At 43.0% G+C, this 27,951-nt stretch overlaps 1 protein-coding gene across 1 annotated transcript in view; it reads left to right on the top strand.

The window, feature by feature from the left end:
• Window positions 1-27,951, top strand: part of Plek (pleckstrin) — a 60,990-nt gene that overhangs the window by 24,415 nt on the left and 8,624 nt on the right. Inside the window, exons 2-8 of the mRNA XM_005366433.3 lie at window positions 646-903; window positions 16,503-16,658; window positions 16,981-17,162; window positions 19,237-19,328; window positions 22,282-22,466; window positions 24,073-24,177; window positions 27,858-27,941. Of these exons, the coding sequence (XP_005366490.1) occupies window positions 862-903; window positions 16,503-16,658; window positions 16,981-17,162; window positions 19,237-19,328; window positions 22,282-22,466; window positions 24,073-24,177; window positions 27,858-27,941 (846 nt within the window). The 5' untranslated portion in view covers window positions 646-861. The remainder of the gene's footprint in view (window positions 1-645; window positions 904-16,502; window positions 16,659-16,980; window positions 17,163-19,236; window positions 19,329-22,281; window positions 22,467-24,072; window positions 24,178-27,857; window positions 27,942-27,951) is intronic.

Here is a 27,951-nt window from a genome sequence, read left to right as displayed (position 1 = left end):
ACTTTCCAAAGATCCTCAGTGTGTTATTTGTCCTTCCTTCCTCCCTCTCCTTCTGTATTACCCCTCCTCTTCTCTCCTCAGCTAAAGCCCCTCCCCCACCCCCTTTTCCTGCACACAACACCTGTATCCTATTAAGCCCATCTCTAGAGTGTGTCGTCCCCCTTCCTCCCATGATCCCATTCTACTTTCCTGGCTTCTATGGTTACTTCAGGTCACATTTTCACATCTAAAGATCTGGAGCTAGGATTCAAAACCAAGAGAGGCCATGTGGCACCTGTCTTTCTGGGACTGGGCTACTTTAGTATAACGTTTTTCATTTCCATCCATTTACCTGCAAGTTTCATGCTTTCATTTTTCTTTACACCTGGGTCTCTTAAGAGTGTGGGGACCGGGTAGGCGGTTGAGCACTCACCTGGTTGGGCTGGTGCACATGAAAATGTGGGGATGGAGACAGCTCCCTGGGATTTTTATTAAGGGCTTTTAAAACCTCAAGAATCATTCCTAAACAGGGCAGTGTCAACCATTAAAGTGCTCTTGTTCATCTCTTAGCATTTTTTTTTTATTTTTAGGAGAAGAATTTTACATATGATAATGCAAATTTACATCTGGTAAATATTTGAATCAGTTGTACTACTTAATTTCCAGCATTAGGAAAGCATGGGCTGTTCAGCGGTCGAGTTCCTTTTTCTGACTTGTGGCCCCACTGAGGGGAAAAGGATGTCATCACGTAGTCATCAGCAGCAGAGAAATTTCGAAAGAGACCTCCCTGAAAAAGGACAGCCCACAAGCACTTCGGCTCTCAGAGGAGACAGAGCTCCTCGGTGAACGCATCTGTGGGTCCAGCTCGTCTGTCTGTCAGTCATGGAACCCAAGCGGATCAGGGAGGGCTACCTGGTGAAGAAGGTAAGTAACGAAGTACTTACAGGGGTGGATGGACCTAGAGAGGGGCTTGTGGGGACGTTCCATTTTGGATTGATTGAGCTGGAATGAGAGAGTAATGTATCATACAGCTGGTGTGTTGGAGTGGGGCAGTCTCCACATGTCCCACGATTATATATATATAATCTTAAAAGTAAATTAACTTAGCTCAGACTTCAGAACATTTGCCCCTCCAAGCCTGAGAATTCCAGACGGCAGGTATGGAACTTAAAAATCCAGACGGCAAACTTTTTCATGATTTGAAACACTTTGCCTTTTGGTTTAAAAAAAAAAAAAGCCTCAAATTCTTCTGTAAGAGAAGTTAGCCAGAGGACCGACTGCTTAGTTCTTATTTACACTGCAGGGTGGTGGAAGGGTTGGGGTGGGTTGGGTGAGGGTAGGTGCGATAAACTGACTGAAGAACATTTTAGCTAAGTTCCTGGGCCTTCTCGGACTTACTGCACGAAAGACCTTGTGTTTCCATTTCAAGGGTGTGAGTGTGGTTGGATGTGGTGATGGTGGGTGTGGGCTGCAATTTCTTACAACCTGAGTGAATTTGTAGAATAGATCGCAAACGTGATAGACGTAAATCGCCTTAAAGAACACAAATGGAGGCGTGCGAATACTGAAGATTGTTTCGTGTGGTGGGAAATTGAATCTTGTTAATGCTCCTTGTCTTTCTTCTGCTGCTGTGTGTGCTTTGAGTTGTGAAAGTTTCTTGCACGGCGCATTCACACGTAGGGGCTGCAGGCATCCTGTGGGCAGTACGCTGAGCATATAGACACACTCACATGACGCCAAGCGGGTTCAGCCGCTCAGAAATGTTGACTTCTGACTAAATTCATGAGTAATTTTCTCGCCAAATAAGCAGGCACTGTGACTCTTATTTTCCTTTAAAGTCAATTACATTTATCAATTGGCTGGTTAATCAGTTTTTGAGATTGGGTCTTACTCTACACTCTTAATGTGTTTGTAAGGCTGACTTTGGACTGGGGGAAGAATCCTGACTTGGCCTTCCAGATGTTGGGATTCCAGGAATGAACAACCGCACCCACAACTGCATCCAGCTGCGGTTATTCACTAATTAAATTTAATTATTGATTAATTAAATTTATTTAATTATATTAAATAAATGTAACTTTTCCTTAGAGTTGCATTTATTTCTCTTTCGTCTAAGGGCACTGAAGGGTACACATTGTGATCTGGTTGCACTTTTACTTTGGCTTAGAAAGAAACAGAGAGGAGAGTAAGATGCCCAGGCATGTGGGTGTGACAGAGTCAGGAGAAATCCCCTCTCTTACTTTGGGCAGTGAGTTCTCCATTTAGCACCCTAGGGTTTTCCAGAAGCAAAGATAATCTCCATTAGTGTTCACAGTGTATCTGTTACGATGGTGAGAGTTACGAGTTGGGGCTGGAGAATATATGGGCCTTCAGTGTCTTCTCTTAGGCTAGCTGAACTTTGAAACACCCTTTCTAAAAAAGAATATGTAAATAAAACCGGGTGTAGGTTATTGGTAACTGGCACCCATGCCGTCCCTCTCTGAGAACTGAAAGGAACTGTGGTTGACTGACCTCTTCCCTGATCACACTGAGTAGCATCTCACTGTGTGTGTGTGTTTCTCGGTGTCTGCGCGGGTTCACATCCTCCGTGGTGTGTGTACAAAGGTCAAAGGACGACTTGCAGGAGTCAGTTCTGCTCCCTCCCCGCCCCTGTGGGTTCTGGGAGTCTGACTCAGGCCGCTCTACTTGCTGGTAGGCACCTTTACCTGCTGAGTCACTTCGCTGGCCAGGCCTTGTTTTAATACGAAATGACAAAACTGACGTTATAAAGTGTGCGTGCTTAGACTTTATAGTCACTATACCACAAAATAATCGATGATTCAATCTGCAATACGTGAGGCCATTTCCCTAGAAAGTGGGGGTGGTAGGTTTAGGACTGTGACACACCTGGATTCAATAGTTTCTAATCAGTCACAGTAATTCTTCCAGATTTTTACCTCTAAGTAGAAGAGAGTATAGTGAAACCCCACACTGATATTTCCACAAGTATGTCTCCCATAATTCTTGTGGAAATAGACACAAATATTACACTTAAGCTTGCATTATGTTCAGTCTAATGTGCATCTTTCCACGCTGTTTTGCATTGCCTCAGGGACACTTTAGACACTTCTTTGTAATATACAAAGATTTTTCTAAAAATTTGGCACTTTACTTTTGTTTGAAATTTCTTTCAGTGTTGAACTTCAAACCCAGGGCCTCACGTCTGGTTAGACAAAAGTCCTTTACCACTGGGCTATACCCCTGGCCCTCTAATTTGGCATCTTAAGAACTATTTGTTTCAGAAATAGTCTGTCAGTTGTAGATGTCAATCTAAAACTAGATTTCCTAATTAGGCATCAAAATTTCTAACTTCTTTATATTTTATGTTTCTTTCAGTTATAGAATATGTGAGTTAAAATCTACTGATCATCTATATATGTATATGTATATATATGTATGTATGTATTGACCTATGTATTGTACCATCATCTATCTATCTATCTATCTATCTATCTATCTATCTATCTATCTATCTATCTATCTATCTATCTATCTATCTATCTATATCATCTATCTACATGTCGAGGAGCCCAGCCCACAGTATGTACCACATAATTGAAGATGGACACCAGCAAGTACAATTCTCTACAACTTGTGAGATGTGTGGTGGCTCCAAAACAATCCTGAGGAAAGAACCATGAGGATCTCCTTCTGTGAGGACTTTAGGAGTCATGGGTACGGCTGCTCAGATGAAAGCTTGCCAAATAATAATAATGGAAGTGATTTCCTCCTCTCTGCGTCTCTCTTCTATTCACTTAAAGATTCCAGGGTAGGAATTAAACATGGCTTTCTCCTATGCCTTATGAAATAACTATTTTCAAGTTAGAATAGTTTGGTTAGAAAAAATACAGCATTGGAAAATTCCCATGTAGGAATTTTGTCAAGTCTTGCAGTCGACGGTCAATGGTATAAACTGTAACGTGCTCCTTCTTTGCTCCCCCTCTTTCTTTCTTTTCTTCCCCCTCTTTCTCATCCTCTCTCTCTCTCTCTCTCTCTCTCTCTCTCTCTCTCTCTCTCTCTTTCTCATTTGTCTGTGTGCAGCATGTGCCACGGTGTGTGTATTGAGCTCGGTGGACAGCTTGCCTGGGAGGGTTTTTTCCTCCACCATGTGGTTCCTGAGATTAGACCCGAGTCACCAGGCTTGGCATCAAGCCCATTTCCTCCTGAGCCATCTCATGAGTGCATGTTTTTACTCTGTTAGAGATAACTGGCCACATTTCACAATGCGTGTTTCCTCTTTTGCTTCCTGGCCAAGATCCTTAAACAGAGAGTGTGGTTAAGAGGGGATTAGAGAATGTGACTGTCAGTTTTCCACCCTTCCATTCTAAATTGCCTTCCTTGCCTGAGTTTGTCACTTGTGGTTATTTTAAGGAGCATCGGTGGCCCTGTAGATACAGTTAGACCAAGCTGATCTTTCTTCAGTCCTAAAAGCTCACAGAAAGCAGGTGACTTGCTCACGGTCAAACAGCTGGAAGAGGATAACGTGGGGTTTGAACCCAGGCTCGCCTAATAGCAAAGCCCCCATCTCATGACCCCAGAGCGCTTTGAAAGGCACAGGTGTATTGCAAATAACACTGGGTTTAGCAATTCAGCTCCCTTTCTTTCTGATTAGGGGATTCATTATTTGAGAAATAAATAGTTGGATTATTCTTGATTACCTATGAATCTTATGACCATAGCTTTAAAACAAGAGAAAATTCCTTCATGCTATGTCTCTCATGGCTAAAGGCTAATTTCCATGAGAACAACCCAGCACTCTCTAGGTACTGAAGAACAGACTCAAGCAGTGGCTTAAGATTTGAAAGTCTTGAGAGGTTGATAGACAGCCCAAGAAATCAGGACAGGGTGCTGGGGGTGGGCTTCCAGAGACTTATGGTAGAAGGTGTATATTGTTGAGCCTGGTGTAAGGTATACATTGTTGAGCTCAGGGCAAGGTCGATATTGTTGAGACCAGTGTTGAGCTAGTGTTGGGAAGAAGGAGTTTGGTGGGAATGACAGGAAGATAAGAGGCTGATGGCGGAAGGGGTGTTGATCAAAGTATATTATATGTTTGACATTGTTAAAGAATAAGTAGCTAAGCACTTGCACCAGAAGCGGGCAAGTCTGGGATGAGAGCACAGAACAGACTGGAATTTCATCCCAGAATTTGTTCCTGCAGCCACGATGTCTTCTGAACAGCATGAAATGATCCATAATAGTTAACGCCTTCCCTTCTGGCGGTAGTTAACATGTGTGCTCACCACATTAGGGGCAGCTCTAAGCATTTGGTGCATTCATTTACAGACCATTCCGAGGATAACCCTAGGGAATGGTTATAGTTGTACATTCTCGCAGATGAGGATGCTGAGGACAGACAGCCAGAAGGTCTTGCCTAGGGTCCCCAAGATAAAACTGGGCACAGCTGATGAGGAACCACGCAGTACAGCACTGGCATTGCCCAGTGCTGTGTATAACCACTGCAACCAGTTTCCATGTGATCGTCACGGGTTCAAACTGCAGTGACCTTATTTTTCAAAGAATCTCTTTCTTTGAAAAATAGATGGAACCCGGGCCAGAATTATTCATATTGTATTGCTTACAAAATTGGTCTCTGACCTGTCTGTATACCTTGTGGCCGTGTCTGAGGTCCGACCATAAGCTAACAGTGTGCTAACCTCATTTGAGTGAATTATATCCTCTAATGTTTGTAAGGAGATCTAGGCACTGATGCTCAGAAAAAATGGACAGTTTGCTGAAGGTCTCGGAACCTGGATAAAACAAAGGTGAAATATGAGCGCAAATCTAAAATTCAGGAAATCAGGCTATTAAGATCCTTTCTGTCCAGCTTGTTTAAATTACAGTACAATTACAGGACAGGGAAAGTACAGTCTGATAGAATTTATTCATAGAAGAATGTATCACTGGATAGGCTTGTTCCCTTGCTTCCAAAAAGTTTATATGCATGTAAAACAAGTCTCTAGAAGTTGTACAATTCGCAATGTGGATGATATGATTTGTAATGCAACAGAAATGAGAGGCTGATTTAATATAACCTCATGTAAAACAAAATGCCCCACAGGTATGGGGAGTAGTGTAATGACGCACACTTCTTGAGTAGTTTTGAATGATGCACAGTTCTTATGTAGTTTTGATCATCACAGAATTCTTTGAATTTGAGCTCTGCATGGACATGTAAATCGAGAAGTTTGAAGGAAAGGGGAAGTCAGAAGAGGTCTTCATTTCAGGAAGTATCTGGGAGGGCTTTAAATACAACAGTCTGCATCCCTCAGCACCAAGTGTCCAGTCCTGGCTTCTGTCAGTGCAGCTGGACATACTGAACATGAAGTCACACTCCCTTCTGTTACATTCTGAAGTGTCTGAGAATGGAGACTCCGTCGTGTTCAATTCTATGCTCTCGGTATGCAGGTCATGTCTAAAACATACGAGATGTCTCATCATTCCTGGACTGAACTTTCCTCCTGGAGGAAATGCAATCAAATTAGACTTACAAGAGACTTCAAATGGACTGAAACATACAGAGTTAAAAGAGACCAGAGAATCTGGGTTCAGTCCGGCAGTAACATTTAAAGTATTCAAAAAAGGGGAAGAAGGCTTAGCTAAGGCGGTCCTTATATGATCACGTAACAAAGGTTAGTAGCAGTTACTATTGCTCTTGCATTACGGAAGAGGATCTGGGGTTGTCATGGTAACCTGGTATTAGAAGTCTTATGGTCTAGCAGTGCTACCGGAAAAAAAAAATGTGTAGACATCAGGGTAGAAAGGTATGTGAAACATGTAATTGAGCTTCTGATTTGTGCCTTATATTTTATCAATATATCAATTAATATTCAATACTTTTCTTGTCAGAGAGCTGAAAAATTTAATGTTTTCCTCTGATTGGTGCAAATAAAAATGTTTTCTGAAACTTCAACCTATTGTAACTTCCAAGTAATCCAGAAGCTGAGTGTAGTATCTCATCCTAGTACTCAAGAGGCTGAGGCAGGAGTATTGCCACAGGTTCCAGGTTAGCCTGAGCAATGTAGGTGGGGATGGAGAAAGGACAATGATAGGTTCAAGGTCACCCTCAGCTACACAGGGAGTTTGAGGCTAGCCTGAGCTATCTCAAGGAACAAAACTAAAACTAAAACCCAAAGCAACCACTACCAACAAAAACAATAAATAATCCCCAAATTAAACTAAATACATGTGAGCAAAATACTTCTCTGTTTTGCCTTGGTCTAAAACTATTCAATTTGTCCTCCAACTCTCCTGCAGAGATAGTGCCACCAGGGAATCCTCTTGTGAACCAATTCCAGTTGATTTGTAGCTGTCCTGGTCTCTGAATGAGACATTGGTCCCCAAGACACCCAAGAGGCATAGAATTTACACAATTAGTCTATAACTAGGAAAAGCAGAGCCAAGTGATGCGTTCAATGTGGCACACTGAGAAGAGAAACAGGCCAGTGTGTTTTTATGCTTTGACATGAGGTTTCAGTAGAAATAGGAAAGTATACACAATAAAGCATCATTGCTGACCCTGCCCGTCACTGTCCATCATTGTCTGGGCTCCAGGAGACCTGGAAGATGAGCTGGTAAGTTGTCAGAACTGTTGCGAAATCTCTTCCAGGGTGGCAAGTTTGTCTTTGAGCTGGCACAGGAGCACCAGCCTTCCCTCTGCCCCCAGTATCTGATGTTTGAGGAAATCCTAATAGCTGGATGTCCACTGTCTGAGAGCCCTTAGGGAGGGGGAATTCTGTATTCTTTCCTGCCACATTAGTTACAATTCCTCTCTGTTTTTAGATCTCAGTTTTGACTGATGTAGCGGACGGTATGCTTGAGCTGGTGTGAAGCTTCCTGAAATATGCCTGGAGCAGAAACAAATATGATACGTGGAACAGAAGTAGGACCAAAGTCAGAAAAGATAGTTCCAGGTGACCACACGTAATCACCACTTCTCCTACCTCTCAGTTTACTTACCTTTAAAGGACTAGCACAATTTTAGTGACAGGACGTCACTAGGAAGTTTAGTCTGCCCTCAAAATTGCCAGCTTCCTGCTTCAGAGGGGATGACCATCAGGTTCCACCATGACCAACATGACTTTATTTTCATTCTGAGCACTCTGTCCCCCCTCTCCGCCCCCGAGAGACATTTCTGGACTGGCTGATGAATGTAACTGTAGGAACTAATTCCTGACCAAGCCTAAAATTGGCCCTTTAAATTTTCATGTTAAGTTTGCCTAGTAGAATGTGAGTTAGAACTATTCTAGGCACATTTAGAAAAGGATATTTTAAGAACTTAACCATCTTTCAAAGATATGACAGGACCTAGGACTTAAAGACAGAGCTCGTTTTCTTTTTTAAAAGTGTTTTTTTTTAAATATTTTGTCCTATTATTTTTTCTACTTAATTAAATTTCCTAAAATACTTAATGCAATCTGTTTTAATGTAGTTTTCAAATCCCATTGTTCTTTCTATGGTTAATCGCTGCAAATTGGACATGAAATTTAAAGTTATGTTCCCAGGATTTGAGACAAATTTTGTGATGGTCCATCATTTTATGTGTTTTTGAAGCAACAACATATTCACTCAGTGGTGTTCAGAAAGACTTCTGTTTTTCCTATGAAGTTGAGTATTATTCTTTTGAGGTCTGTGAATTGTGTTGGGATTTTAATGGCATTGCATTGAATCTGTAGATTGCTTTCGGTAGGACTGCCATTTTTATTACCTTAATCCTACCTATCCAAGAGCATGGAAGATTTTTCCATTTTCTGATACTGTCTTCCATTTCTTTCTTCAAAGACCTAAAATTCTTGTCATACAGGTCTTTCACTTGTTTGGCTAGAGTTAAACCAAGATATTTTATATTTTTGTGGCTATTGTAAAGGGTATTGTTAAGACTATACTTTCAGGGATCATTTCTATAGTTCGTAAAGGGTATTGTTTCTCTGATTTTTTTTTCTTGGCCCTTTTATCATTTGTATATAGGAGGAGTACTGAAAATTATTTTTTTGAGTTAATCTTGTATCCTGCCATATTACTAAAGGTGTTTATCAACTTTAGGAGTCCCCTGGTAGAATTTTTGGGGTCACTTGTGTATATTATCATATCATCTGCAAATAGTGAAAGTTTGACGTCTTTCCAATTTGTATCCCCTTGATCTCTTTTTGTTGTCTTATTGCTCTAGCTAGACCCTCAAGTACTATATTTAATAGATATGTAGAGAATGGATAGCCTTGTCTTGTTTTTAATTTTAGTGGAATCGGTTTGAGTTTCTCTCCATTCAGTTTGATGTTGGTTGTTGGCTTGTTGTATATCGCCGACATATGTTTAGGTATGTTCCTTATATCCTTGCTCTCTCCAAGACCTTTATCATGAAGGGTTATTGGATTTTGTTGAAGGCTTTTTCAACATCTAATAAAATAATCAAAGAATAACCAGATAACAGTCCACAGTTCCAGAGAAACTAGGTAATAAGAGGGACCCTAAGAGGGACATGCATGAATCACCCTAGGAAAGGGAGCTAGAAGAGATCTGGGTTAGACTGGCCACATGTCAGAAGAAGAGGGAGGGGATGGGGGTAAGAACATCAGGGAACAGGATGATCAAGTTGTGGGAGGGATGAAGAAGGAAAGCAATGAAAGAGACATCTTGACAGAGGGAGCCATTATGGGGTTAGGGAGAAGTCTGGTGCTAGGGTCATAAGGATGACCTTAGCTAAGACCCTCCGCAATAGCGGAGAGGGGACCTGAAACAGCCATCTGTAATCAGATTGATGACTACCCTAATTGTGATCATAGAACTGTCATCCGGTACCTGATGGAAGCAGATGCAGAGATCCACAGTCAAGCTCTGGGCTGAGCTCCCGGAGGCCAATCAAAAAGAGGGAGGAGGGGGACAAGATCATGATGGTGAAACCCACCGAGTCAGCTGACCTGAGCTTGTAAGAGCTCACGGACACCAGACTGACAGCTGAGGAACCTACATGGGACTGAACTAGGCCTTCTGCATGGGGTGACAGTTGTGTGGCTTGCTGTGTTTGTGGGATCCCTGGCAGTAGGACCAGGATCTATCCCTGGTACATGAACTGGCTTTTAGGAGCCCATTGGTGGGACACCTTGATGCAGTGGGGAGGAACTTGGTCCTGCCTCTTGATATGCCAGGATTAGTTGACTCCCCATGGGAGGCCTTACCCTGTCTGAGGAGTGGATGGGGATGGGGGTGGGGGAAACAAGAGGAAGGGAGGAAGGGGACACTGTGGTTGGTATGTAAAATGAACAACAACAACAACATCATCATCATCAACAACAACAACAACAACTAAAGACAGCTGGAAGAGTGACAAGTGCTCTTAACCACTGCTCCATCTCTCCAGCCCCGAAATCTTTTTTTTCTTTCTGTTTGCATTATTTTGGTGATTTAAGCTTATTCACCTAGTATTCCATACCCCAACACTAATGAACACTCGATGCTCAGGTATTTTCAAATAGATTTTTTTTATTTTAACTTTTGGTTTTTTGAGACAGGGTTTCTCTGTAGCTTTGGAGCCTGTCCTGGAACTAGCTCTTATAGACCAGGCTGGTCTCGAACTCACAGAAATCTGCCTGCATCTGTCTCCCGAATGTTGGGATTAAAGGCATGAGCCACCGCCTCCCGGCTAAATAGATTTTTTTTGAAGTCTAGCAGAGTAATGGCATATGAGTGGCATCCCTACACATGAGTCATTCCACTTTGCCCTTACTTATTTCCTCCACCATCACCTCCCCCATGCCCTCCCACAGCCTCCTGCTGGTTCCCCACCATCACCTCCCCCATGCCCTCTCACAGCCTCCTGCTGGTTCCCTCCCTCGCCAGCTGCTCACTCTTCTGCTTACCTTATACTCTCTTTATTTCCCAACTCTCATGCAATCTCTTCCTCCCTCTCACGGTCTGTTCTCTAATTTCATATCACACACACACACACATGCACACACAGACAATACACATACAGACGTATACACACATGGGCACAAACACACAGAGAGAAATATACACACATACACAAAACACACATACAGACACACAGGCACACACAGACAGATAGACATACACTGATACGTACATACACACATATACACATCATCTACACAGAGACACAGAAATTCACACACATATAGACATACACACACACATACTCAGACCCACAAGCACACACAGATAGACATACACAGACACATAGAAACACACTACATTTACAGAGACAGAGAAATACACACACATATAGATAGACACATATGTACATACACACACATATATAACTTGAAATCTAGGCGCCACATGATACTTTTCGTGTCTAGCCTACTTCACTTGACACAATACTTTCTTCCAGCTACATCCACTTTCTTGCAGATGTCACAATTTCACTTTTGGTTGCATTTTTCTAAAACTGTGTATGTGTGTGAATTCATTCAGCTGATGATGGGCGTCTAGGCTGGTTCTTTGACCTGGCTCTTGTAAATTGTGCAGCAGACTTGGCAGAATTTAAGCAGTGGTTTCTAGATGCCAGATAGCTTGTCCAGCCACGTATATGGGTAACTTTATTAAGTCTCCAAACAATCACTAAGCGGTAGTAGATATTATTTTCTCCATTTTCCAGAGGCTTAAAAATAAATGTGTTTAAGTGGTATTTTTAGCAAGTGTTGGGTGTGAGCTAGACCAGCTCAGGGCCTTCAGTCACCTACAGACATATTGTCTTAGAGATGTTATATTTATGTGTTTAGTTTGTTTAGCAAGATATGGTTTAGAAATACTCTCTGCACATTTAAGGAGAAGATACCCCTCTTTACCTTAGGGCCTGTGTTAGCTCTACAGCCTATGGCAAGGGTGGTGACTCAAAACTCTTCTGGCTTCATAACTAAACTCTTCAATATATTTTACAAAACCAAAAAAAAAAGTCTTACCAGAATAGATTATCTTACCTAATTTCAGTCTTTTTCCTTGGGTTGCTGTTAAAGTATAAGCTGTTTATTGGGCTCTAGGTAATTGTTTTGAAAATCAATTGCTCGTATTAGACTCTATTTAAAAAACTCGAGTGTGTGCATATGTCTTTTACTAACTTTAGTGAGTTTTAATAGTACATACTAAGGACATTAACCTTGAACTCAATGAGGGTGTATTATCAATATCATGCACTTTCAATTCATTTCCAGTTTTTATAAGTGTTTAAAAAATAAACAAAAATTCATTTTAAATATAATCACATCTCATCCTTTATAACTTTTTTGTGTTATGTATGCACTAAGATACATTATATCACGTGCTATGAGGATGACCGATTGCTCACTGGGAACTCCAAATATGACTCATAACCTAAAACCTACCTATTGTGAAGGACTTTGTCTTATGTACAAAGTGACTAAAATAGTAAATAAAATTACTGCTTAGCTGTGTATATAAGGTGTATACGGAACAGAACTGAATTCCATATTAGATTTGGGTTCTATTCTCAAAATATATGTTTTCCAAAACCTGAAAAAATAAAAAAAAATCTGGTGCAATGGTGGTCCCAGACATAACTTTGGAAGCATCCTGTCAGTTTGTCTGTCTGTCTCTCTGTCTGTCTAATCTATCTTTCTATCTATCTATCTATCTATCTATCTATCTATCTATCTATCTATCTATCTATCTATCTATCTATCTATCTATTATCCATCCATCCATCTGCCTACTTTCCTACCTACCTATTTGTCATTAAGGTGAGAAATTGATCCAGATTCTGGAATTACTTAAAGTCTCTCAAGAACCCAAATGAAGATCGCATCTGAAGGGAAGAGAAAGAGCATTAACAAGGAGTTAAGAGACCAGGGTTCTAGTATTCATTTCTGTTAACTGGGCAAATACAAGTACTTCTACCTCAGGTTCATTCTTTGGGCAAACAGAAGATTAAAGACAGAAAGGGAAATATATAGGCATCAACAATAGTAGGGGCTCTATTAGGCTGTCTGAGTGACAAACTGGTGGCTTGCAGCAGTTGCATAAAGGACAGAGAAGTGACCCTAAGTCTCACCTTACATCACCATTCCACTTGGAGTAGCAGTATGGCTTGGAGTAGCAATAAGCTCTTTCATACAAAGGATCTGCCTCCTCTGTGTCCTAATGGCCCCGCATTGGCTTTCTCACAAACTGCCAGATATTTGTCTATGGGCACCATGTGTGAATTCCAGCTTTTCCACCTCCATGCCCAGTGAGGCTCTCCTCACCCTTTATAATGGTGGGTTTTCTACTGAACACACAACACCACCTCACTGTGGTCTGAATCTCTGTTCCCCTGATGAAGAATGACGCTGATCATTTTTTTTCTGTAGGATTTTGGATGTCTTCTTGAATGATAGACCCATTTAATGCTGTTATCCTTTTAAAACATTGGACTTCTTTTACTTAATAGTTTTAAAGGTATATGGATTGTAAATTAAAATAATTGAAGTTGTAAACCAGGAAAGAATTTAATTAAAATTATTTCATGTAGTGCCAAATAGTTTTTATTTTTGGAAAAGGCTAATCATCATTAGCCTGGCCTGTCTTACTTCTGGGGCGGAAAATGATTGTGCGTTTCAGCAGAAAAAAATTTATTTTAGGGCTAGAATAAAGGAAGCGTCCAAACAAGCAAATGACAGTCCTAGCCACAGTTCTCTTCTTTGCATAAGTAGTTTCCCTGTTCACAACTGGACCCTTTTATGGGGGCCGTTGTGTTTCAAGATGCACAGCAGGATCTACTGGGAAATGGTTGATAATTCTATTTGTGGTAGTTACAACAGCGTGCTACTGTGAGTCAAAGGGGAGAGACCGAGAAGTTACCCCTTTTTTTTTATCTAAACTGTCTGAGCACAGAGGCCAGAAAGGGCTTCCTTGATCTAGCACAATGGTGAATTTGAAAACATAATTTTACTAACCCTTTGGCCATTTCATACAGTATGTATTCATTATATTCCTCCCTACTCCTCCCCTTAACGCCTACCAGATCTACATCTACATCCTTGCCTGTTCTTTAGAGCTTTCTGTCCCTTTCTCTCTTTCTTTCTTTCTTTCTTTCTTTCTTTCTTTCTTTCTTTCTTTCTTTCTTTCTTTCTTTCTTTCTTTTCTTCTTTTCTGTTACCCATTAACTCTAATTTGTGCTACCCATTTCTTCCCGGGTGTGGAGCCATCCACCAGAGTGTGGCTCACTCACCAGGGCCCACACCTTTAATGAAAGCTGACTATCCCTTGCAGAGAAGTCACAGAGTGTCTCTAGCTCCCCAGTCAGAGGCGGAGACTTGTGAACTCTTCCCTCTGTAGGTTAGAATGGCGAATGGCTTGATGGCTTGAAGTTCTTCTGCTGCAACCACCACTGTTGGGTTCCTGAATTTAGGGTCCCTGTAACTTTCAGAGGACAGTGTTTGCCTCTGGTCCTCTCTGACCTCAGGTTCTTGTCATCTTTCTACCTATTTTCTATTGTGGTCCCCGAGCCTTGGGGGAGGGTGTGATACAGATGTTCCATTTGTGGCTGAACACCCACTGACATGTGTTCTCTGCTCTGTCTTCCTTATTAACTACTGTCCACTGCACAAAAAAGTCCTCTGCTCAGGTCTGAGAGACTCACTGATCTACAGGAAGGGAGACACATCTAGAGGCAGTTTGATATTTGGCAGAACAACATTAGTAGGCTCAGTCGTGGAGCCTATGATTTCCCAACGGTGGGTTCTTGATCAGATTTCCAGTACCAGCCACCCCTTCACTCCTACAGAGTGTGCCTTAAGCCCAACCAGGCAGTATTGGCTAGTTTCTTTCTTCTACCACATGCTTGAATTGTGGTCCTCAGGCTCGGTAGCAAGAGCCTTCATCGGCTGAACCACCTCACAAACCTTACTTAATACCTAGAGAAAAAAAAAGAAAGGGCAGCAGAGAGGTAGAAGGATTGCCAAATGCATGGTGTGCACCGAGAATTGGAAGAGTCCACAGTTTCGATTCGGTTCCCGCACTTGGACCAGTGAGCAATCCAATGTGGAGTTCAGTCACAGTATCTGAACTTTGGTTTCAACAGGAGGGAGGACCTGAAGCCAGTTAGTGAACCAGGCTGTAACCCATTGACTGTTGGTTGACTGGGCTGTGGCCAGTTCAGTGGCTTTTCCACGCCTTTCTTTTGTATGGCTTTCTGAGCAGTCTGTAGAGCCTGCTTTGGTCCTGGGAATGCCTTATTCTCAAATCAGCTTTCTTTGTTCTAATAAATATGCTGACTGTAAAAAAAAATTTATCTGCCTGTCTTGTGGAGAGGGGAAGAAAAGCAGTCATAAATATTTTTGTTAAAAAGGGTTTTATTTTTGTTTTTGAGCTAACTACTCCCCACAAGTTTTCCTCTGACCACCACACATATGCTATGACACTTCAGATGCACACACACACACACGAATTTAAAAATAAAACAGAAAACCTTGCTAACAGTTCCTACAAATAGCTGTAGTGTAAGAATGTGGTTTTTTTGGTAAAGAACAGAGGAAGGTAAAGGCTCTAGGTGACAAGGCAGATCATGAGAAGGACCAACCATGTTTCTCAGTAAAGAGTATTAGATGCCAGCATTTGGTAACTTAGAAAACAGTCTTCCTTGTCATTATTTTAATGAATGTGAGCTATGTGCTCAGTAATATGAACGAAAGAAAGGACCCACTAATGCCGATTTCTGGCACGGAAAGATAACCACACTGTGGCATTTTAACTTTAATAAAGGCGCTGGTTAGATTTTAACTTGACACAAACCTAGACGTATCTGAGGAGAGCTGCTCTCAGCTGGGCAGCTGCCTACACCAGACTGGCCTCTGGGTCATTCATACAGAAGAACTCAGTCTAGAACGGGAGAACATAGGAAAGGTAGTAGAACATGCCCTGGACAGCCAGCCAACAGGCGGCATTCCTCCATGGTCTCTGATTCAATTCCTGTCTCTAGGCTTCTGCCTTGAGCCCCTGTCTTGACTTTTCTCCATGATGGATTGTAAATCGTGAGTGGAAAGAAACCCTTTCATGAGCAGGTTGCTCTGGGTAGTGTTTTTTTTTTATTATTTATTTTTAATTTTTTTCACAGTAGCAGAAAGATAACTCAGACTGGTTCTGAAAGGAAGCATACAACAAAGTTTTAGGATGCAAAGGACAGTCAGTGAGAAAAGTGGGAGGTGACCTTCGAGTCAAGGCCACAAAGTGTGGTTTGGAAAGTCTTTCCCATGAGGCCTTGAGGATGGAGAAGGGAGGGAAGGTCAAAGAGAGGCCAGACTTGAAAAGGGCATGTAGAGAATACGACCAGCTCAAGTAAGCAGCAAGAGGGAGCAAACGCAATGGTGTCCCAAGAAGTCATCACTTTGAGAAGATTTATGTTGAGTCAACAGAGATCATCACAAAACATGTTTAAAGTGAACTCCAAGAAGGTAGGGATCTGTTCTGTTAAGTGGAAAATACAGGTACAAATCATCATGTCTACCCAGCTTCTCAGCTCTTTCTCGTTATTACAGGGAAGTGTCTTTAGCTCCTGGAAGCCCATGTGGGTTGTGCTCTTAGAAGATGGAATTGAGTTTTATAAGAAGAAAAGCGATAACAGCCCCAAAGGAATGATCCCTCTGAAAGGAAGCACTCTCACTAGCCCCTGTCAGGACTTCGGCAAAAGGATGGTGAGTGCAAATCCCCAGCCACGATGACACTTGTGTCACCTGCTGACCTTGAATGGCCTTTCCAGATTCTGCCTCCTGGCTCTCTCCTCCCTGCTCCATCCTTGAGGCTCAGCTTACGGGCCTCCCTGTGTCACATGCTGACTTTGAAGCCGACGTGCATTTTAGCAGTGCCTTCTGAACAACTGTCTCCTCTTGTTGACATCCACATCTTAGCACAGTGCTGGACTGTCTCTTTGACAGACACGTTGTTTGTATCAACTGCTATGTGTCTCAAGGGGCCTTGGAAGGGGTTGTTTCTAATGGGATCTATTTTGATTTTCAGTTTGTGTTTAAGATCACAACAACCAAGCAGCAGGACCACTTCTTCCAGGCAGCCTACCTGGAGGAGAGAGATGCTTGGGTTCGGGATATAAAGAAAGCCATCAAATGCATTGAAGGAGGCCAGAAGTTCGCAAGAAAATCCACAAGGAGGTCCATTCGTCTGCCAGAAACCATTGACTTGGGGTAATTTTCCGAGTTTGCCACTCGCCACCCTTTGAGTTTCCTTTCCTCTTTGATCTATCTGAGAAATCCTGTTTCAAAGCTTCCTTCGAGGAGCTGAGGAGAAAGGTGTGTGGTGTACGGGGAAGGGAGAGGAGAGACAGAGGAGAGAAAGAGAGAGGACAAAAATGCGAGAGAAAGAACAGGGGGATAGAGAGAGGGAAGAAAGAGGGGAGAGAAGAGGATGAAGAAAAGAGAGAGGGGACAACAGAGTGGTTGTTTTATCTCTGAAGTTGCCTTCTGAGGTTAGTATGGAAAGAACATTTCAGGATGTGTAGGTAGAAAGGGAAGAACAGGGGCCATGTGTCCAAGCAGACAGACTTTCAAGTTTAGACTCATGTTTTTCCTCCCAGTCAGGATGTGGCCAGCCAGGGTGACCACTCCTCCTGGATGGAAGCCATTGGTGTGCAGACTTGATGAGTGGCCTCTGAGGTGGCTACTGATTACTGGGAAGTGCACGTGTCATTTGCAGGATAAAGGTGACCAGGGAACAGCAGGTTGCCCCAGGCATTGATAGGGGCTGGTAATGGGATTCTTTCTAGAGTTCTTTACATCTGTTCTAATCATAAGTGTTTCTTTCTCTGGCTGTCATTCTTGGTAGATTTGCTTTCTGTTTTAAGCAAAAGATTCGTTAGAAGGAATACCATGCTGGCTGCTTAATATGTCAGTTCACAAAGAGTGAGGTTGAAAGCAGTCTCTGGGACGGGATGAGAAACATGCTTTCTGTACAACTAATGTAAGAGTTGGCATGCCACAAGAATAGAATCATGTTAAGCTTCATGAGAACTAGAAAGTCTCTCACTAGACCAGACCCCAGGAGGAGACATCCGGTCTAGTCGTAGCTGCTAGCTTCAGACATCATGTGACCACATTCCTGAACAGCATGTTCAGAACTGAGTGGGAAGGATGATCAATCTACAAACACACACAGAGACTTAGAACTATTCTGATGAGGCTATTTTTAGTTTATTATTCCAGGGACAGAAAGTAAGAGCTCACTATTTTACGTTACAATTTCAGACCAAAAGGGAAGCTTAGACAACAAATCTCTTTCTTGAAGGCCGTGCTGTACAACAAATGGCCTCCTGAAAACCTTGTAAAAGTTGGGAGACTGTGTAATCTTTGCACTGCTTTAACAAATATCTAGAAGAATTGATTTAGAAAAGGGGGATTCATTGTAGCTCAAAGTGCTTGGTTTGACTGATTTCTTTTGGTCCCACAGTGGTGGTTGGTGGCAACCCGGCAAGGCATATATATGTCTAACATAGCATGTCTGTTACTATGTGATTACGATATGAAAGAAGGAACTTGTATTCCCAAAACTACTTCAAAGGCACATCTTCAATGACTTGAAAAACTCTACCACTCACTGACCCGTGTGTGTGTGTGTGTGTGTGCGTGCATTTGTGCGCACCTGTATGTGAATCCATGTGCATATGTGTGTAGGTGCTGGAGGCTGATTTCAGATATCTTTTTCAATTGCCCTCCACCTTACTCTCTGAGATAAGGTCCCTCACTGAACTTGGAGCTCACTGACCTGGTTAGATTAGCTGACCAGCCTGCTGTAAAGATCCTCCTGTCTCCACCCCAACAGTGCTGGGATTGGAAGCTACCGTGTCCTGCTTTTCCTGTTGGTGCTGGGGATCTGAACTCAGATCTTCGGGTTTCTTTGGCAAGTGCTTTACTAAAAGTGCCACGCACTCCCTGGTCACATTTCTTGAAGCTTCAACCGCCTCTGAACAGCACCAAGCTGGGTCATAAGACTTTAAAACAGTGGTATCTGTAGGACATGCCAGATTCAAACTATTGCAGGGGCTTTAAAGATCTTTGTTCCTGCAAAATTGACCCTGGGAACTCTTACCCTTTGGCACATAGCGGGGTAACTCTCCATCTTAAGAGCAGGATTAAATCAAGAAAGAGAGTATTGAACTGAAGAGATATTAAGTGCATCTGCTAACTGCTTGACGCTGGAGGTCTCCCTGAGACGTTTCACCCATCCAAATGCTCCTTGCTCACCTCTGATTTTGTCTCTGTGCAGGGCTTTGTATCTGTCTATGAAAGCCACAGACAAAGGAATAAAGGAACAGATTCTGGAGAAGGACAAGAAGGTTTTTAATCACTGCTTCACAGGTAAAATGACGCGAGCTCCCAAAGTGGGCAACCAAGGAAGGAATGGAGTGTTCTCCCATAGCTATCTGTGTGCGCTGGGGTGTGGTGCATCGTAGATGCTGAGGATGGCAAGATGCAAGCCGGCTGATGAACAAGAGATCTGAATTCTGCCAGTGTGGAGACAGAAACCAGGGTAGAAGAAGCCTTTGTTTTTGTTCAGGATACGACGTCAGAAGCCACAGCTTTATCAATCAAGCATCTCTTTTCTTTAATATTTGGCATTATGTTGCAAAAGTATAAGGGCTAGGAACAGCTTAATAAGCTTCAATCCACAATACAATTAAGTATTAAGTGAGAATTAAAATATGCAGTATAAAACTGAAGTAATACTGTTGGGAGTGTCAAACACGGTGCACAGCAAGGTCGTAGGTGTCACCAGGTTAGGCGGTGTGCTATAGTGGGGAAAGCTAGCTCGCAAGAAACACACTGGCTGGGATCCAGCTCTCGATCAGCAGTTTACGAGGCACAAAGCCAATAACTGCCCCTGCGCTTTACTGTCTACCCGGTGGGAAATCTCTGCACCTCTCTCCCAGGCTTCTGTTGTATAGTGGGATAGTCCCTGACACACACCAGGCGCTCTGAGCGGTGAGCTTTCAAATAGTTAGCATGATGAAAGAGGAGATATCTGTGCAACAGCACTGTAAGTTTGGGGAAAGAGAAAGAACCAAGAGAGCTGCTGAGGTGGTTAGGAGGGGGTGCCTCGGTTCGACCTCAAAGTAGAGGGGTTTTGTGGGGACGGCTTCTGATGATGAGTTAGGGGTGGGAATGTGCAGAATATGCATCTGGGAAATTGAGGCAAGCACCTAGAAGAGCGGATGGCTCATGATAGGCAGCAAAATGTGATGTTGGTTTGCGAGTAAGTGTGCCAGACATCCAACATGTTTGCAAGAGATGCCATAGGGATACAACTCGGAGGAATTATAGCAGTGCAAGCATCTGAGAAGGTGTTGGGTCTACAGACAATCCATCAAAATGGCTTAGGTCAGAGTTAGGAAGGGGAGGAGGAAAGGAAGTGATTCTCACCTAGGGGATAGTATTTCACAGGAGCGTGCTTCCAAGAATGCGGGCAGTAGCCTTTAGCATCAAGTCAGGACCAAGCTTCTTTATCAAGATACAAGGGAAACAATAAACGCAAAGCAGGATCCTAAGGATAAGGGGCTGGGGTTCCTTTGAGACAGCCTCAGGCCAAAGGAATAAAAAAGGGTTCCTAGGACACCTCAGCCACCAGATCAAGCCCAGACTCATCTTCTCTTGGATGCATCCCCGAGTCCCAAAGCATCCACTAACACTCAAGTCCTTCCTGTGCACCATCATATGGATTCTAGAACCCTTGACAAGTGCAGTCTTCATGAGAGTCAGGTGGTGTCAGCTGAGAGGCAGAAACTAGGAAGCGGTCAATGACCACATGCAATGGTGTACCTAGACTATCACACGGCTATCACCCGCCGGAGGTCTTTCAGACTTCAGCACAGACTCAAGTGTGAGAACATACAAAATGAAGGTCCAGCAACTGGACATGCAACTGAAGCCGCAGGTTACTGAAACCCCAGCGGGGTTCGTTTCTGCTGTCTCCTGTAGAGCTGTAAGGGCTGAAGGCGGAAATGCTTGTCTTCACAGAGCGAGAAAAGTGGGGGGAAAACTTCACGTGTGAAACTCAGGAGGGCTCGGTCTCTGAAAGCGACACATGGCTCTTTCAGGAGTCCTGTACCCAATGCGCCAGTGTCCCAGGACTGGAGGGCTACTAAGTTGGTTGTCACAGCTGAACTTGAAAAGAACGCCCTTTATAAATACAAAGTTTCACTTGTAGCTTGCTAGTAACCCAACTGATAGGTTCTCTTCATTCCATTCCCTGTAATTTTCTCTTGAGGTAAAAGTTAAATAAAATGACTGCTCAAGGTCTATGCTAGATTCTTTAAAATGTACGGCAATAAACACAAGTAGTGTAATCAAATTTTAATTTAGGACACATATTTTATTATGTTATTTGATAATTAAAAATTTGAAATGTCCCTTTGTTGGCAGATCCCTCCCTCCCTCCCTCCCTCTCTCCCTCCCTCCCCTCTCTTCCTCCTCCTTTCTCTCTCTCTCTCTCTCTCTCTCTCTCTCTCTCTCTCTCTCTCTTTCTTCCTGATTTCTCTGTGTAGCAGCCTCGGCTATCCTAGAACTCACTTTGTAGGCCAGGCTGGCCTCAAACTCACAGAGTTCTGTGTATCTCTGCCTCCCGAGTGCTGGGATTAAAAGCTTGCACCACCACGCTGGGGTTTGATGGATTTCTTAAAGGGCCACCAGTCTTTCCTTGCCCCATGTCTTCCTTCTACCCCTGCTTCCTCGTGACCTCTTCTCACCAGCTCCACCTCTGCTCTCAGGGGCTGCAGTGTGCTCGCGTTTGTCCACATTGCTGCATCCTTGCCTATGCCGGACCCTCAGATCCTATCTCCTATGCTTTCAAACCTCATATTTTAGTTCTCGGCCCAGTTACTTTCTCTATAGATCCTTTTCTGTTTGGATCCAGTCATTCATTGTACCACAGTACTGACTTACAGCAGAATTCTCTAACTTTAATGCTTGCTCTTTCACTAGGGAACCTGCCCACTGCCCATCTGCTGTTTTGTACAAGCTCAATAAATGTGTAACTTAGTAAAAAATGATTTTTTAAAATGTGTTTCTTTTAAAAGTAGGACGTGTGTGTTTGTGTGTACGTGTGTGTGTGTACATGTGTGTGTGTGTACTTTAACTTTTACATGATTCCTTTTGTTTCCCAGTATCTGTCTCATTAATTTTTTTTTTCTTCTTGGAGTAGCAGAGAAGTTGAGACAAGCGGGACACCTGTGAGCACCGGAGCCAGTGTGTGCTTGGCAGTCAGTGGCTGGTGGCTTGGGAAAGAGTTAACTTCCCCTCTGATGTCCTCATCCAGGTAGCGAGGTCATTGACTGGTTAGTTTCCAACAAGTTGGTCAGGAATCGCCAGGAAGGCCTCATGATTTCCGCATCACTGCTCAGTGAAGGGTACCTGCAGCCTGCTGGGGATTTGTCTAAGGATGCAGCGGATGGAATAGCTGAGAACCCCTTCCTGGACAACCCGGAGGCTTTCTACTACTTTGTAAGCATGAAAAACTGCCTGCTTGATTTTTCTGACATAGGATCAGGGTAGGTTTTCTATGAATATCAGCTTAGCGCCACCTGCCACCTATGCAAGCAGAATGTTTGGTCCTAAGCAGAACTGATGGGTGAGAAGGCTGTAGAAGAAGCCAACCAGAGTCAAAAAGTTAATAACAAGCTGCTGGGATGCTCACTGGATGCAGGTGCTTGTCCTGAGTTCAATCCCCAGAACTTACATGGTAGAAGGGAGAACCATCTCTAACTCTTGCAAGTTGTCCTTTGACCTCCATGCCCACTTTAAAGCAGACACATGCTCACACATAGTCAAACTCACATTAATACACACACACACACACACACACACACACAAATATTTTAAAGACAAATACTGCAAGCTACGGAAGCACAGGTCTGTAAAGCTTCTATTACACCGGCACTTTCTAGACCTAGCAGCTGCTCCCTCAATGCCGCTTTCTCCAAGTGACCCGCAGGAAGGAAGCGATTGTTTACCTGAGTAGTTGTCTCTGAAGGCACTTCTGAAGTCTTGCGCCCTTTGTTCTGATTTAAGCAATCATTCCTTTAGGAAGGTGTGTGTGCAGCTACATGGCATATGTTGTCCTTGACAAAGGCAGCACGGCAGTGGCAAGGTAACAGTGCCAGTCCTGGTACGATGTCCTTCTCACAGGGCTGCCTATGAAATCACAGATGCGATGAGCTGTCTGTCTGTGTATATAATCAAATAGGCACCGTGCTTCTGCATGCACTTCCCCCATGACCTTGCATGCCTCCTATGTCATGCCTACCGAGATTGCGAAACCTCATCTTATGTAACAAGCCTAACTTGCCATCACATGGCCATGTCAGCAACTGTGGATTTCTAGGGGGATTTTTGACAGTTTTGTTTCTATTTTGGATCAGAATGTAGAAGTTCGGAAAGCTATGTGAAGAGCCACCCTCCTTACACAAGCGAGGTGAACATCCCAGAGAGTGTTTCATTTCACTTTTGCGGGAGGTCCACAATCAGTACTTTTCACGCTTCAGACCCTTGCTCTATCTTTTTATTGCCATTTATTAAGGCTACAAAGATTAAGGATACTAAATTAGCTCCCCGCAGCTGCTACTCCTCTGTGCGGTTTGATACTCTCTTTTAGTTCAGAAAATCTCCAGCTATCCTGACTGCAGGGGCCGAGGTGACGCACACACCCTTGGTTCTCTCAGCGGTAGAGATGGAGCTGAGTGACAAGTCACAGTGGAGAGTGTTACAGCAGGTGTTGTCAGTGTGATTACAAACACGGCCTTGAAGTCCCATGAGAAGTGAGAACTATGTCTGGCAGAAGAAGACTCAGACAGACTTAGGACATAGCCTGGAGAATCATAGAAAATCAAAGGCTATTGACCAGATCATCCTGGGATAGAGACACAAAGGGACCAGGATCCAGGGGCAAGAAAATGGGCGATGCTTAGATAGCAAACCCAGAGTAACTTTGAAGTAACCTTCGTGTCATGGCACACGCAACAGCATGGAGGAAAAGTGTCTGGCACGTGGGGGTGCAGACATGGCATTCTTCTTGAGACCCGTAAGAACCTGCTGTGTGATTTCCCGACAGCCGGACAGTGGCTTCTTCTGTGAAGAGAATTCCAGTGATGAGGATGTGATTCTGAGAGAAGAATTCAGAGGTGTGATCATCAAGCAGGGATGTTTACTGAAGCAGGTGAGTGACTATCACTATTTTCTCCCTCTGCTTCAAGCCTTCTAATTTTTTCCTTAAAATTGCCAATGTGAGCTGAGGATGGTGGTGTATATCTATAATCCCGGCACTCATAAAGCTTAAGTAATCATAAGGATTGCAGTGAGCTCAAGGCCTGGCTAGACTAAATAGTGAGACTTTATCTCAAAAAGACAAAAGAAACAAATGAAAAAGAAAAAAAGTTGGCATTATTAAATAGAAGTTAGTTTACTTGACTAATAACCAACCAGAAAAGTATTTCTGGTGATGAAAAGTATTTTAAGAAAATATTGCTCTTTCTTTAACAGCGAGGCATAAGTTGGCCAAGAGATGCCATCCAAAAGATAAAGACATTTCATGATGTAGTCCTTCAAAGTGATCAGAAAATAAGAACGGGCCACACTATATGGTAATCTTTAAGAACAAGGAAGTACTGTTCCAGACTGTGGTGAAGCCTGGTGAAACGGAGAACTATGGCACGAGGCCAGCTCTGTAGGCATAGTGGGCTAAGGTCAGGTCCTGTTGGAGGGCACGGGCACAGTGCAGGTGTGTGTGTGTGTGTGTGTGTGTGTGTGTGATTATGTGCAATTTCAGATATTCATGATCATTCTTTGAGGCTAGGGCTGTGGTAAACTGAAGCTCTCCACAGTTCTAGGTGCCCAGAGCTGTGATAGTAAGAGTTAAGAAAGCACAGGGTCTCTTAGCAAGAAGTCATACTGGAGGGGTGGCTTTGTTCCCCCACCCCAAACATGGGGCAAAAGAAGCTTCCTTACCACCCTCAGCTCTGAATATGGGATAACTTTAGGTATATACCATAGTATCTTGTGACTGTTTCGTTTAATCTGTGCCCACGAAGTCTTCCGACTTCTCTTTCATCTAGAAAACTCATTGTCTAAGACCACTTGCTACATTGGTTATTTCTTTTAAGAATGTGACATTCTGTAATGCAGACTCTTGTACAGAACAAAGAAAAAGAGGGGCGAGGGGGAGAAGAAGGAAGGGAGGGAGAGATGAAGAAGGAAGGGAGGGAGAGATGAAGAGGGAAGGGAGGGAAAGATGAAGGGGAAGGGATTCAAGCAGCATCAGAGTCTGACTCTACTCGAGCGAGAAGAGATGGCATTGGAAAGGGTGAGAGAGTCCACAATGTCATAGCCACTTTGGCCACCGATGCAATTTAACTGGCTGTGTTTGTTCTGAACTCCACTCGGGGAGGCATGGGCTGTGAAGTCTTTTCCCACTTCCTAGTGGTCTCTATCTTAGTAGAAGCAGCCAGCAGAGTTCATTCATCATTGTTCACCCCATTTTGTCATGGACTAGGCGTTGGGGGTGATCTGATTGAACTGGTTAGTGCAGCCAGCCACCACAGTCATGGGGTTACATCAGAATAAAAAAAAAAAAGCTGGGAAATGGTGATCTTCATAAAAGGGAGGAGTTTGCAAACATTTAGTACACCTACAAGCTCAACATTTTTTAAGAGGTTAATCTTACTTCCCTGCTGGGTCACCAAGTTTGGTGCTGGTGTGTGTTTGTGCATGTGTGGATATTCATGCATCTGCACTGGGCGTTTTCAAGTTCCTTGCATCTTATTTACAAAGTGCACACAGGTGGAAAGGCGGCAGCTTTATTTCAACAGATAGTGCTGGAAACAGCGCAGGGGATGCTACCAGGGAGCAGCAAGCTAGGCAGACTAGAGACCAGGGTCGCTGGTTACTGTTCACAGTTCCTTTTCATGGAGTCCGGAATGACGGTGTGTTAATTCCTAGGGCTTGTAATTTGGGTGGTTCTCTTTTGATTAATAGTCTTGGGTCTTGGGTTATGTAAGTTTTTCTTCATTGCATGTAGCTTTTTCCCATGATACATCTAAACTTAATCAAATTAATTCAAAATTATAGACATAAGAAGACAGGATTTTCCCTAAATGTTCACTTTATTGCACGTGAACCCCAAATTTGTTCAAGTTGCTTTTGTCCCCATCTAGTTCCCACGCGCATTTCAGGACATGTTTGAATGGATGGGTTTGGTGTTTGTGTAGCTCCTGGTAGGACAGAATTCCAGGATGCCAAGTGCATTGTAAGGAAAGAGGTGTGTGTGTGTGTGTGTGTGTGTGTATGTGTGTGTAGCCCAAGCCACGAAGAGTCATAGGTTGCTGAGTTTTTCTTATGCCTTCCCCAATCCTCCCGAGGGACTCTGTTCATACCAAGAATCACTTGGTGGCAAACTAAAAACAACTTTATGGTCCTGAAAATATCGACTCTCTTTCTATTGCTGCCGGGAGTTTACCAGGGTTAACCTATAGAGAAAGTGTAACATGAGAAAGGACACCTGTGTTGCACACTCCACAGGTGGAGTAGCTGTGTCTATGTGGAGGACTGTGTCCCCCCGCCTCTTTCCCACTTCTGTCTCAGAAGAAATACCATAGTTGGCAAATGGAACAAGTACAAGGATGATTGGATGGGTTATATTCTGTCTAATCCCTTCTGTATAAGTTTTCTATTATAACAATGAGCTAAATACCTTTCTGTTTAATCTTTGGTCACATACAGAGTTTGTGAGGGAAAAAAAACCATGTATTATGTATGCTTTTCTTGTTTGTGCCATAGAATTCAACACTCTTTTATGTTCTGTTATAAATAATAAGCACTTGTCAATCAACAAAATCAAATACAATAGATGACTGATAATTCAATTAATAGTTGTTAGAAAACCCAGGCAGGCATGTATATGCTCTTGAAATCCTTCAGTAAATAATTGCTAAAGAAGGATGATCAGACACTCATAGTAGACTTTCCAATAAACCCCTTTGTGATGTTGGAGAAGGCTTTCGGAGAATATGACCGCTGGCTAAGGTTGACTGATCCATCGGCTCAGGATAACGAGGTAGCCACTTAATAGTCACACAAGACAGCATGGCTTTCACATCTTCTAACAAAGAAGAAATGGTGTGAGGCAACCTAAGTACTCATATCTCATGGGCAATGTTATTAAGGCAAAGAAAATACCCATGTTTGTAGATGTGGATGGATCTCCGAAGTCCTCCTGAAGTGGAGAGATGGCTTACTGATTACGAATACTCTCTGCTCTTGTAGGGAACTGGGGTTCAGCTCCTAGCACTCATATGGAGGCTAACAGATATCCCTAACTCCAGTTCCAGGATACTCAGTGCCTTATGACACGAAGAACACACATGGTGCATATACATATATGTAGGAATGAGAACCTGTGTTCCATCACCAGAACCCAAAGCAGACATCTTTATTGTGCTTTGTTTGATAACTCATGTCTACAATCACATCTCTCTCATTTAATTCTTTTGAAATCCATTATTTATATCTAGCATTTTACTTGGATTTTGTCATAGCCTATTTCCATATGGATCATCAATTCCTCAAATAAAAGGACCATGTCTTGAGCCAAGTCATGTGCCCAGCGCTGCCTAACCTGTCACATATGTTGTACCATTACACATAATTCTAAAGTCAGAATACAGTACAGAAATAATTTAACTTACCCAGGTGATTCAATAACATCTGTCTCATTAATTGGCCTTGGCTCGATCTCCCAGAGAAAGACATGGGCCAGGACATCAGCAGACTTCTTACCTGGGGTGCTGTGTGTACAGAGGGATGCTAGCAACTCACTCTTCCTTTCTCGGTTCCTTGATACAGGGGCACAGGAGGAAAAACTGGAAAGTGAGAAAGTTCATCCTGAGAGAAGACCCGGCCTACCTGCATTACTACGACCCTGCTGGGGTGAGGTTCC

The sequence above is a fragment of the Microtus ochrogaster genome, unplaced genomic scaffold (genome assembly GCF_000317375.1).
Source record: "Microtus ochrogaster isolate Prairie Vole_2 unplaced genomic scaffold, MicOch1.0 UNK9, whole genome shotgun sequence".
NCBI classification, from domain to species: domain Eukaryota; kingdom Metazoa; phylum Chordata; class Mammalia; order Rodentia; family Cricetidae; genus Microtus; species Microtus ochrogaster.
This window is presented reverse-complemented; position numbering and strand designations above follow the sequence as displayed.